Genomic DNA, 17,422 nt, shown 5'->3' on the forward strand with positions numbered 1-17,422 from the left:
TATTTTCTATATAGCAGATACTATTAGACTAATAGATTTCTCGACATTTTTGATATTTTATTAATCAAATTAATTCAGTAAAACATTGTACAGAAACATCTCTCACTCTCCGTATTAAACTCGAAACTTAGTCAAATCAACAATTTTCCATTACAATTGTTATACTTGTCCGGTTAAGGCCATTGGGCATTGAGTATGTTGAAAAAAAAGAGTTCGTTAAAATAGGGAGATACTTCAAACACTAATATGTGCTGTGTACCTGTGTATATTTGAATCGTTTATTAATTTAATCAATTATTAAAAAATATTTCATTTATACACTATTAAAGGTTTAACACAGTATGTAATGAATCTATGACTTCCATACGACTGACTACTGCTTGTTTTTAATATTTCTGTCTTGGCGACATGGTCTTTTAAAAAAAAAGAATATCTTACTTTACTAAATTATTGCGAAATATACCTATTGGTTATTAATTTATTATGACTCTAAAGTGAGTCATAGGATTCTTAACACAATTTTATAATTTCTATCGATCGATATTAATTCACTATTTAAAAGGAAACCAAATTTACTCAGACTATATTATTATTTTTTTTATTTTTTATTTAAAGAATATTTACAATCTGTATACATTATTATTATACAATAAGCAAATTATGAAGGGCTTAAAATGAAAACAAAAGACATGTAGACTTGAGAGAAGAAGGCGTCCGGTGACACCACTTTAAACTATATAAATAATAATTTAAAAATAAACCTACTCATTAAATAGTAGAAAAAATTGTTAAACATTTCACTGAAATTGTTACTAATGTTATATAGGCGTACTCAAACACTACACCTTCAAAGTTGTCACAGTGCTTTACTTCAACCAACTATCACTAATTCAACAGAAATAATATAATGCTAAGCGCGTTTGGCAAAATCAAGGAAACCACGTGGTAAAAAAAAATATTTGATTAAGCTTATAATAAAAGTGTAAACTGCCCTGTAAACTTCCGCGTAAAATATACCAAGTTCTTGTCAAACATTCATCATTGTGACACTATAGTCTAGTTTACGAAAAGTCATGGATAGATAACTTGATCATAAAACAATTTTATATCTTCTTTTCGCACTCCTACACCTGGGAAGGATTTAAGGCACTACGAACTCTGCGGCCGCATAGGAGTGTAGATGACAGAATTATATTGGATATTTATTTTGTTTTTATGTTATGAACTTAGATAATTTTTAATTTATTTTACCATTTCATCATATTGATCGTTGTATTTGAATTTTGTATTTGTTTATTTTTAGTAAAGTAATATATTATTTTTTTTCCTAGGAATTCGTTAATGACGATGACAGTTGTGCTTTATTTTAGCTTATCTAATCGTTTATATAATTTAAAGATATAATACACTTAACATTATATAAACTTTTGCTTTATTGAGATCGTAATCAGTACGGACTACGGGTTCACCACGTGCCATATAAATAATAATATTATTAATATTACATTGTTTATTTTACAATTTGATTCCATTTATAAGTTATAATTGAATTTAGTTGATAGTTGTCCGCCCTCCAATAAGTAACGTGCGCGTAAGTTATCGATTTTATCAAGTTTTTCTTATATAAATTTTTACTTTATAAAAATATATAGCAACTGGTATTATACTTGGATCGAAACTTTTTATTTTCAAACTTAACTTGAATAAAAATATACATAAATTTATTTAAAGATAGGTATTTAGTATTTACTATTTAGTACCTAATATATGTCTTTTTTTTTTAGGACAAGGATAGTGAATTTTATTTGATATAGAATCGGCAAATTGTTAAATCCGTCTCTGTCCTACATGGTAAGTATAAATTTAATGCAGAAAAATGCAGTTTTTTCGAAAATTCTACGGGACATATTTTCTATAAATCAATTTGTAAATTACCTTAATAATCTTAGGGTCGATTAAATCCTTAAATCACTGAATTATTAAGTTCAAAATTCATTAAAGTTTGTTTCTCCTAACGAAATTAATTTATCATCAAAATGCAATCGAATTCGCTTATTACGGTGCCGTACCTATGTAACGATATTCCGGGTAATACGATTCCAAGCAATGTATTTGGTTGGTTTTATATCTTATGTGTAGTTACTACTTACTTGTTATAAGTCGAATTTAACGAAGTTCTGTTACAACGATCAAATTCTCTGGGTTTTTTGAAGATCGTTAAAAGCGAAATTGATTGTAATGCCTAGTTAAAAATTATTTGGTCACGACTGTAAATCTCTTGTTAAAAAAATTACCAAATTTAGCAGTCATTTTTATATTGTTCATAACTTCTCATTTGAACGCGCTTTTTTCCATAACTGGAAAAAGAAAATCATAATAATTCTTATAAAAAATATCAGGACAGCTATAACCAATTAGGTTATTAACTTCTCTATCTATATAAGTTTTGAAAGAGTTATCAACTCAAGACTGTTAAATTATCTTAAGTCTACAGATATAATTTCAAAATTTCGATTTGTTTTCAAAGCACCCCATCCCAAAGTCCAACAATTACGCATAACCGAACATTAAGAAACATAATTGAAAAACATTCGCTAAAACGCCCTTTGCCACAAATTTCGACTATTTGTTTTAAGTGTTTTAACATACGACATTCGCTGATTCGCGCCTTTGCAGAGGCCGTTGATGCGATCTAGTGGATACAAAACGAGTGTATTTCATATCGCTCAATTGCAAGCAATTGAAAAAGTTGAATTTGATTTCGGTATTTGATAACAATTAATTCATTATTAAGACAGTCAGAGTAGTCAGACAGTAACGCTGCGTGGTCTCACCGAATAGTGAATACTGATTATAATTTATAAGTTATAAGTTTATGACCATGTAAAAACACTAAAAATTAAAATGTAATATTGTATTGTCATTAATGTTTTTAAATTTTGTTTCATTAATTATTAATTACCAACTATCCATTAAAGCATGGTAGGTATTAAAATCTAATTAGTATAAATGATTTTTCAGGACTGTAAAAAATATACCTATAGTAATTAAAAAAAAAAAAAATAAGATGAATACTTATGTATTGGACTTGGGTCTTGGATGTTACAATTATTAACTAATACTTATCTAATACAAGTTGATTATATTAATTTGTTCTTATTGTTAAATAAGTATTGTATAAGTTCCTAACTATTTAAATTCAGTAATAATCAACTTGCACCATATTTGCCAAAATAATATAACATAACAAGCTTTAAAAAAACTGTTAACGGAGATTAATACATATACTGATATTACAATAATTATTACTGGTTAAACTGGAAACATTTCACAGAAAAAAGTCAGATTATTTAAAATTAAAATGAACTTATACATTTATATACTTGGGTATATAAATGGTTTTTTTTTTTTTTTGATTGATAGCATATTTTCAGGTAAAGTTAAAACAAAAATTGAACTAGTTATAAGTCCATCCTATTTTTTAATGTATTGCTTTAAACATTAGCTATTTAAGAATTATAACAAAGATATAATAGTATAAATTTATTTTAGGTAAAATGGCATTAAATGTTGAGTCTAATATTTTTGGTTCATTTGAGAATATATCATCTAAAGTTCCATTTTGGAACATTGACTTACCTAAAAGTCCATGGGATGTAGATGATGATTTAGAAGACTTGGACGTATTATGTGAATTGGTTAGAACTCAATACTTGAAACATCTTCATCAAACATTGCTCAATAATTTAGATGTTACTAAAAGTTACAAAAATAAACCTCTTAATCAGATTCAACATTGTGTTGATATATGTATGGCTGAATTAGAAAAGCAAGCTTTAAGACGATGTATGATTGCTAGTATTTATCGCAAAAGCATGACTAATTTGGTATGTTTTTTATTTTTATATAACTATTTATTAATTTAAAACATATTGTCTATATTTATATCTATAACTGTTGATTATCTTTACTTAAATTCTTAAATTATAATAAAATATTAATTAAGTGTTAGGTATACTATTATGTTTATGCCAACGTTAACTTAATGTAGCCTCTATTTGGTAAATTAGATTGATTGTGCCAATTGTGGTAAATGAATAATAAACTATGATCATTAGGTAGAATAAAGCTACATAGATAGTTGAAAAAAGTATTTAAATTTAATTAAACAGTCAGTGGCGTGGCGAAGTGAAATATTTTATCGGGCAATTCATTTTTTGAATAACCTACCACCCCTTAATTCTTACACAGTACCCGCTACCCATGACCCATGTGCCATACTATATACAACAAAAAAGTGCCTTTATTAAATCAATATAAATTACTTTATTTTACAAACGGCTGAAACCTGGATATTTCCGAGTTTATGATTCTAAAAATAGATTATATCGCAATAATATAATATTCTCAAGATGCTTATGCCGGAATGCCTATGCCGATGCCCTCATAGTCACTAGCATAATACTATAATTTCTTATTTTAATTTATTGCTTATTCGTAGAATGTACACTGTAGTATAATGTGTAATTAATAATATGTAGGTATACTATTAGATAGCTTTTCTTAGCATAATTATAACTATTGAAGTTATTATTCTTATTAAATAACAAATTAATTCAGATGATGTAGTCAGGTAGTCTTGTATAATAATATTTCTTACTAAATCCAGTACCCACCAACCCAGCACCCACCCCTTAAAAATGATCGGGCATCTGCCCTTCAAAATCACGGTCAACACGCCACTGTAAACAGTAATTAGATAGATAGTTATTCTAACAATGATTAATAGTTAATGTTTTTTTTTATATTTGTTTAGATTAATAAAGTCAAGACTTGCACAAAAAATTCAATGCTATATGATTTACTTAAGCTTATTATTGAGTCAAACAATCAAATACCATTGTGTGATAATTTTTTTGGAGCTAAGAATATAACAAACAATTCAATAGGTATTGATGTAAGTGTTAATACTGAACAAAAATGTAATAAAATAACATCAACACAGACTGAAGTATGGACAAATCCTGAAAATAATTTAACTAATAACTTTCCTGTTATTAAAGTTAATACAGATCTGGTAAATAAACCTAATTTAACTCCTAGTTCCTATAATGTAAAATCTAAGATCTCTGAATCAAATATCTTTAATAATTTAAATTCTTTATTAAAATCATCTTGTTCTTCAAATTCCTCTTCTGATGCCTATATGGAAGTAAATTATAAGTATGAATCTTCTGAATTTGAAAATGTGCAAAAAAAAAGTGAACAAGAAAATTCCGCTTCAAATGATATATTAAGTATTAATGCATTATTAAGAGATCTTCAAGATTCTCCTGAATATGAACAACAATCTCCAAAATTAGAAGAACGTTTAATTTCACTAGGGTTAGCAATTGAAAATAATAAATCTATAGAGAATTCAACCGAATTAACTAAACCAATTAACATAAGTCCTAGTGTTATACGACCTGACAAAATAAATGAAATTCTTATAGACAAAGTTAAAAGTAAACGAGTAGCCAAATCATATCAATTACGAAGCAGTATGAATGAATTGCCTCAAAGACTACAAATAAGACTGAACCAGAAATTTAAAGACTTGTTTGGATATAGTCATTCTTATGAATGTGATCCATTGTCTGAAGAAGAAGAACGTATTATAGCACATAAAAGGATTGTAAAAATGGTTGTTGAATTTATGACACCTTATTACAAAGCAAATCGTATCAATAGACAGTTGTTTAAAAATCTTGCTAAATTAATCTCTAAGAATCTTATGGATCGATCATATGACCCAGGTAATTTTTTCTTAGGTGAAGTTTGTTTTATTTAGTTATTAAGTTTTATTAAAACTTTATTTTATTTAATAAAATACAAAAAAGTATCTATTTGGTAAATACTACAACTAGATTTGAATGTGCCTGTATAAATAAACATAGTAAAAACAAATCAAAATAAAAAATTATAATTTCAGAAACACGTATATGAACTTGTAAGATTAAAAATGTTGGAAGGTTAAATCATGTTTATATTATGTGGTATAATAGTATCCCATAAACACAACCAAAATAAATTCAATTTAGTTTTAAAAATAAAATTATATAAACTTCAAAAATAATAGTAACTTTGTTATGTTTTTTAAATATTTTGTTATTACAATTTATGTAAACTAAATTATATAATTGGTTAGTTAATTATAGTCTTATAAAATTAAAAAAAAATTTAGGCATGTGGCCACTAAAATGGTATACTAGTATTATACTGCAGTTACAACATACATTTCCAAGATTTGTACATTATATCTTTAATATAAATCATGTTATCTTATGTACAGCAATTTAAGAAAAATGTAATTTCTAAGCTGGATAATGTTGGATTGAATTTGAATGTTTTTTTACAAACTAGTGGGTATTTAAATAAACAGTTGTTTCTGATACTATATTTGCATAAGTCTATTTTTTTTATCATTTTGACCTAACTACAATGCATCTAAAATCAAAATTAGCTGATTGTGATTTTAATTTTATTGTAAATACATTTTTTTTTAAATTTATTAAATGTTGAAAATTTAACAGTTTTTAACATTTTTAGTTTGAATAATTATTATTATTAAGTAATTGTGACAATTAAGATACTATTTATAATTTAATTTTAACTACAAGAACATTTTACTATTAAAAGATATCTAAAAAATAGTAAATATGAATGATTTTATTCATTTTAATAGATTGGAAAAAAAATTTCAAATATTTAATTTAAAGTATTTCTTTTTCAGTTATTTAATTTTAGAACTGGTTGGTGTTTAGTTAAAATAACGTAAAAAATAGTCTTACTCAAGTATAGTTTACAAAAACTGTTGATATTTAAAAACAATTTAAATTGTACCATGCATATTCCTATAAATGTATACTGGGGTGCTAGTTTCTAAAAAACGTCTTGATTCAATATAAATCAGTAGCATCATATATTTTTTGAACCACAAGGGTGCACTTTAATCAAATACATTCACCCACCATCATATTTTTTCAAAACAGTATTTATATTCGAAAATTATTATTAAATTCAAATAGTAACATATGTGATAAACACGGTACTTTGTAAAATCAATTAACTCACAACCACCATCTCAACTCGTCCGTCACAAAAATTGTAGGTGGGTTATCCCAAAAAAATGTCCTTTTGACACCATTGATATAATTTGTTCTACCCAAGAAATCAAGTGATCCCTAAATTAGTGAATAAATGGTATATATTCATGATATTAATTTTGAAAAGTATTATTTATTTCATTAAAAATGCATGTTTCTGGTATATTATATTAATATTTTATTTTAAAATTAAATTGTTTAGATGAAAATACGGTAGCCAATGGAGTTAATGAATTTTTTTCTGGAAATAGATGCATTAAGACAGTTGAAGATATCTATATCAACAATTGAATTAGCTTCAATACACCATAATTAATCAATTTATTTCAATGGTTATTTTATTACGCAGATTACACATCTATGATTTTCAATAACTTAAATTTTTTTTTTCACATATTTTTATTTTATGTGTAATGTAACTGTAGATTATTAATTTATTTAGTAATCTACATTTTTAATAGAAATATATTTTATATTATATTCTACACATTTATACATCTTGTATTCATTTAAAATCTCTAGAAATATGATATTTCTATTATTGATATTATAAAATATATTAAATATAGATTTACGATTATGATGCATCACTATCTAAAACTTAGGTTATAGTCAGATTTGTGTGATTGATGACAGTCATGTAAATAGCTTATTTATATAGTTTTTATTATTTTTAAACCTAACAAATAATTATTTTGTGATTGATAATAAACTAAGTTAGGTTTATGGCTTTAACAACATTTTGTATCTTAAATTAGGCTATTATTAACCACCTGAGCTGTGTATCTATCAAATATTACTAAGGTAAACAAAATATTTTGAATAATATTAGTAACATCAGTGTTATTATGTATAACTTAATATCTGAAAGATGTAGTTGGTAAGTACCTACTTATTACTTTTTTACAATTATTTTATTCATTATCTATGTAGAGAGTGATTCATTTATCGAACAACATTTTTTATCTGTAATTTAATATTGGCCAAAGCTATTAATATCTTGGTAGGTACAGGCTTAAATAATAATTAAAATTTTACAAATATGTTTTTATTTATTTTTTGGAGTTTTAATTTTAAGTATATTTCAACTTCTATTTCCATAAATATTTTATAATTTATTTATATTTTACTAGATAATTTTTTTTTTTTTTTTTAATAATAATAAGTAGGTTAAACTAATTTTAGCAAAAGTATGGCATATGGTATTATCATTGATTATAAATAGTATTATAGTACTATTTATAATTATTAACTTATAGGTAAGTTATATCATTTAGAAAAAAAACTCACAAAATTAATTATATCAAATTAAATTTTTATTTATTTTGTTTGATTGGTATACTACAATACGTTTTAAACAGTTGTAATTTAAGGATCCTTTAATCGACATTATCACATACGACCCACAGTTTAACTAAATTTGTTTTAATGATAAGTTTTTTTTTTTGGAAAATTGAATTATACTTGTGTTAAGTACAGTGAACAATTAACTAATATGTAATTTTACAATATTTTAAAATTATTCTTGTATTTTTTCCATAAATAGATCACATAGATATTAGACACTCAGATTTGATGTATGAAATCGGGGGCGTATATAGGATTTTCTTGAGGAGGAGGATATGAAATAATTTTTTTGTGCTTTTATAAATTATATAATTAATAATAATCCCCCAAAAATTGTTTGCAATATTTTTAACACTGGTGTCTGATATCCTAGCTAAAAATAGTTTTTTATAAAATAAAATTGGTGTAGCTATTGTAAGCTTTTAACTTCAGTTACTCTATGTAAGGATTCCGATTTCGACGCGACGGTATGGTCTATTTTAATTTGTAATGCACATAGCACATATAACATATTATTAGTATGTATATTTAATCAATGGTAATTTCGCTCATAGCTCACAGGATAAAAAACTACTTAACTTTTAAGACTATAAGTAACAATTAGGTATACTATTATACCAGGTCTTAAAAAAAGAAAAACGCAAGGGGATCTATCCCTATATCCCCCATTCCATAAATACGCCACTAAAATTGAGATAAAAAAAAAATAGATAGGTATAGAACATAAATTTTGAATTTTTAGATTTAAGCAGAAGTACTGTCAGCCTGGGCGATGGAGCGATATAGGTAACAATTAAAATAAAGTACTGTTTAATTTAGTTGATTCAAGATATACCTATTTTTATATCTAAAAATATTAATTTTTTGTCATTTTTCGTTAGCAACCCCACAACACTATTTGAAATTTTTTCGTACCAACTAACACCTATATGGCTATATCTAACTACTGCATATTGGTATGGTTAAATATTTCGTTATTTTTATTTAAGAATTCACTGCATTTAAGAATAACTGTTATAATATATTTGTATATTACTTAAGCATTGTTGAAAAAAGTGCTAGAGACCTAAAAGATAAATTTTCAGCTATTTCTATTCCTGTCTGATGAAGTGATGTGTACCTACATATTATATCCAAGTACCTAACTAACGTCGTATTACATTTTATAAATAATTATTGTAACCGTTTTTTTTTATAATAATATTTATGTAGATGATAAATAAAATAAGTATTAGTCTATTTAATAGTAAAATTGGGGCTTCTGCAATTACAATGTAGGATGTTTATAAGCTCTAAAAAATCATTCATAGAAGCTTCTGATAGAGGCTATAGCTTAATTTTTTATGTATATATAGCTAGCTAAGTATTATATTAATATGCTGTACATAATTATTATTTTAATAATAATTTAATGTATTTAGTGGAGCAACAGTGCTGCAACAGTCTTTATGTATAATACAGGGGTACCTAGGTGTGTGTGTAAAATCATCCGGATATCAAACCATTTTTTATTTCCAACGATGGTTACTTTAAAATTTAAAAACAATAAATCCATCAATAAACTTCACGCAGAATTATTTTTTAAGGGATCATTATTTAGAAATTGACCTAAATAAGACGCGTACAGCTGGTTAGTTTTAATCGTGTGTACTATAAATTAAAAATAATATAATAAATATACTTATTTAATATCAACTAAATATAAAAAAATATTTTAACACTGAGAAATAAATTTTATTTCTACCTTTTTGGTTATTAAGTTTTGTAGGTATGGCTATACCGTAATCTGATCAATATATCCCGACAGGATAATATGCTGTTGCTATAGTTACAGTCTTTCTCAAGCATGCTCTGTGGTCCATTATGGACTTGTAACTTGGTTTCGTCCTCTACACAGTTAAAAATTCACAATTCATATCTATATTATACGATATAAATCACAATGTAATCGCAATGGTTTTTAACAATTTTTTGAACATGTTAATATGTTTGAATATATATATATATTATAGTTCTAATAAAAATAACGATAAATAGTTTAAGCAAATATTAAAAATTAAACTTAAAATTTTGGGCGTACACAAAAAATTGTTTATTGATCTTTTATTGAAATTTTTAAAAAAATGTCCAAGATATTTAAAGTTAAATTTAGCATAATGAAACAAGTTTTCAGTGTTTTACTGTTATTTTTGTTTTCTATATTTGGTTGTAAAAGTGAACATTTAGAAATAGAAAATACCGATAATAATCCATATGAATTTCACATTGGTGGAGTTTTAAGTAGCAACGCAAGTGAAGATTATTTCAAACAAACAATTGAAGTAATGTACAATATATATTTTATATACGCATAAATAATTTTATTATGAAAAATAATTAATGATTGTTTTTAAACTGCGGATTTATAATCAATACGACTGCATAATTTTAATATTGTGTGTATTATATTATTGTCAAGGGCGCTCATAGAAAAATTCTCAAAGGGGACAACATTTTAATTATGTTCATGAGATGGGAAGGGGCTTACAATTTAATATTATACTATTATATTTTATATATCAAACTGGAAAATTATGATAATAATTATTTAACCAATTAACCATAAAAGTTATTTATTGAATTTTCATTTGATTAATACCTAACATAAATTTATAAAAATATTAATTTACAAATAAAAATTGTAAATTAATTTTTTTAACACCAAATATATTTATTACTTGTTCTATGTATTTATTCGTTTTATCATTAAACGCTTATCATGCATAATTCATCAAGTTTATTTTCACTCATTGTAGATCTTGTGTAAACAATTTTTCAAAATTTTCCAGGGGGGACATGTCCCTCCCTGATAGTCTTGATAGTCTTTGACTATTATGCATAATATAGTATACATTTAAAAAAATCTTATTCAGCAATTATTTAAATATTAAATTCCCATTCTTTATAAAGTCTGAGCTATGAAAACCAGTTTCTTCTTTTATTGTAGGTTATACAAAACGAATTATACTTAAAATGTTTACTTAATGTTTGAATTAACCTGTTGTATACATGTTAAAGTTTTAAAAATATTTTGTTTCTCTCTGGGTAATTTATAGATATTTAATATTTTCGATTTTTTGAGCTTTCTTTGTTTAATAATCGTAGATAAAAAATATCTGTTTAATAAAAATGGAATTTAAGGTTCTTTATATAAATTGTTTTTAAATAAATTTACAAATATTAAAAATATTTAGGCACGATTTTTCATTTTAGTGTTAACATAAAAATAATGTACAAATATAAATAATGTTGTTGGAAAACCTATGACAAGAAAAATATTGTGATGAAGTAGATAATTTTTGTTGTCAAAAATTGATCATAAATAAATTTTTCAATAACATTAAATTATACCTACATAATATTACAATTTACATTACATTCCTATTTAAATAAAGCATAAGCATATATTTTTAATTATATTTATAATATCAAGTAATAAAGATTCATAATATAATTTCTATTAATTAATAATTATTATAATATGTAGATTATACCTATCGGCTATCATTTTTAAAACCAAAATTTAGCACTAATTAATTTTTTATGCAGCTTAATTTAAGCCTATTTTAGTACTTCAATAGATTATAGATACTTAAAAAATATTTAGGTTTAAAAAAAATATTAACACTTTTATAAGTAATTTAGGAAAGTATTTTTATTTTAAATTCATATTATACTGTCAAAATATAAATGTAAAAATATACTGAGGTAATAATAAGTTATATACTTATCGTTATATTTTAGTTGAAGTATAATACTATAATACTTTTAAATTCAAACGGAATTAGACTTACGATATTTTTGTATTAAGATATAGGTATATTATAAGTTATCATTTGCCCTTATTGTTTCCTATTCTGTTATTTATGCCCTGTATAAAATAATATTATAATTTATACGACTATACGCATATAATAAATGTGTGATAATTTTTTAAATGTTTAAATAATAATATGTATTCATGTCACATGTCATTGTTGTTCTTATAGCATTTAAATTTCAATACACCATTTATGAAACCTGGTAATACATTCTATGCTCATTCCATAAAAATGGATCCAAATCCAATAAAAACCGCTCTCAACGTTTGTAAGCAACTTATCGTACGAAGGGTGTATGCCGTTATTGTTTCTCATCCACAAATCGGAGATCTGTCTCCAGCCGCAGTATCATACACCAGTGGCTTCTATCATATACCCGTGATTGGAATTTCATCCAGAGATTCTGCTTTTTCGGATAAAGTAATCACAATATTTATTATACTATAATATTGATTACGTTAACTTGATTTTGTATGCATTGTTGACTACCTATGTGTTAATCTAAAATATGTTCCAGAATATTCACGTGTCATTTCTTCGTACCGTTCCACCCTATTCACATCAAGCCGAAGTATGGGTAGAATTACTTAAATATTTCAACTATTTAAAGGTTATTATATTTCATATAATACATAAGTGCTGCTGGAAAGTTATTATGTGCAATTCGAATTTATGTCTTAGGTTTATAGTGTATACACTTTTCCAGTGTTATTGTGTTTAAATTTTAATAACTCTAATTTCTGACATCATATTATGTGCTACAGGTCATATTTATCCACAGCTCTGATACCGACGGTAGAGCATTTGTCGGCAGATTCCAAACTACTTCGCAAAATCAAGGAGAAGATATCGAAAAGAAAGTCCAGGTCATTACTTTACAGATAATAATAAACTGATTGAAAATTTATATTTTTCTAATAATATGTAATTTAGTGATATAACAGTGTCCTTTTAAAAAGTATAACTTCGATATTTTAATCATTTAATAAATTATATCATATAAAATACGTAGCATGTACCAAAGTGGCTAAGTGCTTTATTTTCGAATATTCTAGGTGGAGGCAGTTATCGAATTTGAACCAGGCCTGTTACATTTTAACAACCAACTAAACGAAATGAAGAATGCACAAGCTAGGGTGTATTTGATGTACGCAAGCAAATTAGATGCAGAAATCATTTTCAGAGACGCGGCAAATCGAAACATGACCGAGGCTGGATATGTGTGGATTGTAACGGAGCAAGCTTTAGACGCTAATAATGTACCGGAAGGAACAATCGGATTGAAATTAGTTAACGCCTCTAACGAATTAGCTCATATATACGATAGCATGTACGCATATACATTTTTTCTTGTAAAATGGAGTGGTTTTTTATGTGCATTAAAAAAATACAAATTTGATGTATTTATTTTGATTTTGTATACTGCAGATATATATTGGCTTCAGCGATTACGGATATGAACCGTACAAAAACTATAACACCACCGCCGGCTGATTGCGATAACTCTGGTGCTATTTGGGATACAGGCAAAACACTTTTCGAGTAATTTTTGCTAACTATTACAATTGGTTTATTTAGAATGAAATTTAATTATTAATATTTCTTTAGATATATAAAGAAACAAGTATATAAAGATGGACACACGGGTAAAGTAGCTTTCGATAATAACGGCGATCGAATATATGCTGAGTATGATATAGTCAATGTCAAACAAGTGGCCAATAAGGATGCTATTGGGAAATATTATTTTAATAATGTAAATAAATAAATAATAATGATTTTTCTAATGGTAAAATAATAATATTGACGATTCTAAAAAGAAAATTGATTTTAGGAGCTTAATAAGATGAAACTACGGCTTAATGAATCTAACATTATATGGCCAGGACGTTTAAAGAAGAAACCTGAAGGTTTTATGATCCCTACACATTTAAAAGTATTAACAATAGAAGAAAAACCATTTGTGTATGTAAGACCGTTAAAGAAGGATGATGGAAATAGTTGTAAGACAGATGAAATAATGTGTCCATTGTATAATACTTCATCTAAAGGTAAACTATTTTACTTAAAACAATTAATACAATTTGGTTAAAAATTCATATTTGCTTATTTTAATTTTAGAACCAATAGTATATTGTTGTAAAGGATATTGCATTGATTTGCTTGTGGAACTTTCTAAAACTATAAATTTTACATACAGTTTATCATTATCGCCAGATGGACAATTTGGAAACTATGAAATAAGAAACAACTCAGGTTAGTACTTCCTTAAAATATAAAAACGTCTAAGATTAAATTATACATTATAATTGTGATAAAAAAACTTTAGCTAGTGGAAAAAAAGAATGGAATGGTTTGATTGGTGAATTAGTTTATGAAAGAGCAGATATGATATTAGCTCCTCTTACCATTAATCCAGAAAGAGCAGAATTTATAGAGTTCAGTAAACCATTCAAGTACCAAGGAATTACTATTTTAGAGAAAAAGGTAAATTATTTATCTCAAATATTGGGTACAATGAAAAACACACTATTTATAACAGTTATTTTTTCTTTATTATTTTGATAAAATATTTAAATAAAAAAAGAAGCTTTTTATATATTTTAAAAGAAAAATATCTTAACGATTAAAATTCACCACAATGTTTTTGCGTAACCCAGTTACTAAATATATAATTTTTCGTTTTTCTATATGTTTTAGCCATCACGATCTTCAACACTTGTATCGTTTTTGCAACCTTTCAGCCACACGCTTTGGGTGCTTGTTATGGGTTCTGTTCATGTGGTTGCACTTGTCTTATATCTACTTGACAGGTTTTCTCCTTTTGCTAGATTTAAGTTAATTAATGCTGATGGTACCGAGGAGGATGCACTTAATTTATCAAGTGCTACATGGTTCGCGTGGGGAGTATTGTTAAACAGTGGCATTGGCGAAGGAACACCAAGAAGTTTCTCAGCTAGAGTATTAGGAATGGTATGGGCTGGATTTGCCATGATTATTGTTGCATCATACACTGCTAACTTGGCCGCTTTTCTCGTGCTCGAAAGACCGAAGACTAAACTGTCTGGAATTAATGATGCTAGGGTAGGAAGAAAATATTTTATAATAATAGTCTAATAGAAAAATTTATCAACTACTTATACATAGTTATTTATTTATTCTATAATAGCTCCGTAGTACAATGGAAAATTTAACTTGTGCCACAGTAAAGGGATCCGCAGTTGATATGTATTTTAGACGACAAGTGGAACTGTCAAACATGTATAGAACAATGGAAGCCAACAATTACGAAACTGCTGAAGATGCAATTCGAGACGTGAAGAATGAGTACGATCAGGATATAAATAAAGATCATAAATGTTTATTGACGTTTAAAATTATTTTCAGTAAGCTTATGGCATTTATATGGGATAGCAGCCGTTTGGAATTCGAAGCTGCGCAAGATTGTCAATTGGTTACGGCTGGCGAATTATTTGGACGTTCTGGGTATGGAGTTGGTCTACAAAAAGGTTCACCTTGGTCTGAATCAGTTACATTATCGATTTTAGACTTCCATGAAAGTATGTATATATATACATACTATTATATATAATATATATAATATATATAATATGTATACACGCTGCGAGGTAGGTAAATTTTAAACATCGATATTTTTGAATCAGGTGGTTTCATGGAAAGCTTGGACGATAAATGGATATTTCAAGGGAGAGTAGAACAATGTGAAGATCAAGAAAAAACACCTAATACTTTAGGATTGAAAAATATGGCTGGTGTATTTATACTCGTCGCTGTGGGTATAGTGGTTGGAATGTTTTTAATCGTTATTGAGATAGGCTACAAAAAACATCATGTACGTAAACAGAATCGATTACAGTTAGCTCGTAACTATGGACAAACGTGGAGGGCTATAGTTCAAGTTAGTGTAAATTATTATACTTGACGGTTAAATTTAGTAAAATTAAAATATATATGTGTATGTCTGTAAGTAATTAATAATTTTTATATCTAATATTCTATACAGAAACGAAAAATGATGAGAATGCAAGGTCGAACTAGTGGTGTCGGAGCACTTAGTTTGTCGGTAGAAGCATTGCCTAGAAGCGTTCTAAATATACAAAGTCCAATTCGATCAATTGAAACATTACCGAGAACTTGTCGCAACTCACCAAGCCCGACTCGAGCTTGGTCAGGTCGACAAATGGTGCACAGAAAGAGTGATGACATTCCACTACGGTCACCAATTGGAGGTCCTCCACAGTTACATTTCCATAATAATCTCATGTAATTGACATTATAAAAATAATTTATATAGTTAATTCATTTTATGATAAAAAAATTAAATCTACTTATCGGTATATACGACATATTATTAAATAGGATTTAATATACAAATTACAAAAGAATATTAGTGTTTTGTACCTGTGTATTAGGGATTGCGGAATAGGGAAAACATAGAAGACCACATTATAATACCTAGTTTCTGATATTTCATCATAATATTATGTAACATAATTTATGCTACCTATTATTTATTTAATTTTTTGCTATATAGTTTTTTGTTTGTTTGAAGTTTATTATATCTGTTATTATTGTTATTAAATATATATATCACATTTATAAACATATTCGTATACACTCAGTTATATTATATATATAATAAATATATATATTACATATTTACAAACCCATATTAATGTATTACTATATTTAATATTTAAATTTTAAATTCTAATAAAAATTTATAAAAATTATAAATATAATATGAATATGCGGCGGCAACCGGTATCGGTGATTTTCTTTATCGGTATTCGGTGTTCCGTATTCAAAAAAAATCCAAAGAGTTGGCTCTTGTCTACGATTAGAAAATTTCTAATAATAAACATTGTTTAGTAACTTACATTTATGAGTTATAATTAATCACCAAGAAGTAAGTCGGTGTGATCTGCATTTGAGTTTATACTGTCTTAAGCGATCCGTATTACTTTAAACAATTCAATTATTTACTACTTAGAATTTAGAAATTTAAAATTTATTAGGTTTTTATCTACGTTGTAGCAACCAATA

The 17,422-nt window shown here is 26.3% G+C and overlaps 2 protein-coding genes across 3 annotated transcripts; both read left to right on the plus strand.

Annotated features, from left to right (window-relative positions):
• Positions 1 to 1,547: 1,547 nt before the first annotated feature.
• LOC112594137 lies at positions 1,548 to 7,527 on the plus strand. Of its 2 annotated transcripts, XM_025338785.1 has the most exons (5): positions 1,548 to 1,591; positions 1,785 to 1,851; positions 3,553 to 3,887; positions 4,817 to 5,798; positions 7,351 to 7,527. In XM_025338785.1, the coding sequence occupies exons 3-5, from the start codon at positions 3,558 to 3,560 to the stop codon at positions 7,437 to 7,439; spliced, it is 1,401 nt and encodes a 466-aa protein (XP_025194570.1). In that variant the 5' UTR covers positions 1,548 to 1,591; positions 1,785 to 1,851; positions 3,553 to 3,557; the 3' UTR covers positions 7,440 to 7,527. The 2 variants fall into 2 exon arrangements, with proteins under 2 accessions (XP_025194570.1, XP_025194571.1); XM_025338786.1 differs by lacking the exons at positions 1,548 to 1,591; positions 1,785 to 1,851 and adding an exon at positions 2,804 to 2,982.
• Positions 7,528 to 10,583: 3,056 nt separating this feature from the next.
• On the plus strand, positions 10,584 to 16,918 carry LOC112594174 (glutamate [NMDA] receptor subunit 1). The gene is made up of 15 exons (XM_025338831.1): positions 10,584 to 10,816; positions 12,524 to 12,775; positions 12,873 to 12,965; positions 13,120 to 13,221; positions 13,411 to 13,685; positions 13,784 to 13,897; positions 13,964 to 14,111; positions 14,190 to 14,406; positions 14,477 to 14,611; positions 14,685 to 14,842; positions 15,056 to 15,439; positions 15,525 to 15,682; positions 15,743 to 15,915; positions 16,021 to 16,274; positions 16,380 to 16,918. The coding sequence occupies exons 1-15, from the start codon at positions 10,619 to 10,621 to the stop codon at positions 16,641 to 16,643; spliced, it is 2,925 nt and encodes a 974-aa protein (XP_025194616.1). The 5' UTR covers positions 10,584 to 10,618; the 3' UTR covers positions 16,644 to 16,918.
• The last annotated feature ends 504 nt before the right edge of the window (positions 16,919 to 17,422 follow it).

The sequence above is a fragment of the Melanaphis sacchari genome, unplaced genomic scaffold (genome assembly GCF_002803265.2).
Source record: "Melanaphis sacchari strain LSU unplaced genomic scaffold, SCAv2.0 Contig221_pilon_pilon, whole genome shotgun sequence".
Classification (NCBI taxonomy): Eukaryota; Metazoa; Arthropoda; class Insecta; order Hemiptera; family Aphididae; genus Melanaphis; species Melanaphis sacchari.

Excerpts from the sequence above, each read along its gene's own strand:
- LOC112594137 (XM_025338785.1), top strand. The coding sequence starts at position 3,558 with ATGGCATTAAATGTTGAGTCTAATATTTTTGGTTCATTTGAGAATATA. Across the intron at positions 3,888-4,816 it reads GCAAAAGCATGACTAATTTG|ATTAATAAAGTCAAGACTTG; the intron begins GTATGTTTTTTA and ends ATATTTGTTTAG. Across the intron at positions 5,799-7,350 it reads GGATCGATCATATGACCCAG|ATGAAAATACGGTAGCCAAT; the intron begins GTAATTTTTTCT and ends TAAATTGTTTAG.
- LOC112594174 (XM_025338831.1), top strand. The coding sequence starts at position 10,619 with ATGTCCAAGATATTTAAAGTTAAATTTAGCATAATGAAACAAGTTTTC. Across the intron at positions 13,222-13,410 it reads ATATCGAAAAGAAAGTCCAG|GTGGAGGCAGTTATCGAATT; the intron begins GTCATTACTTTA and ends CGAATATTCTAG. Across the intron at positions 14,112-14,189 it reads GGAAATATTATTTTAATAAT|GAGCTTAATAAGATGAAACT; the intron begins GTAAATAAATAA and ends AATTGATTTTAG.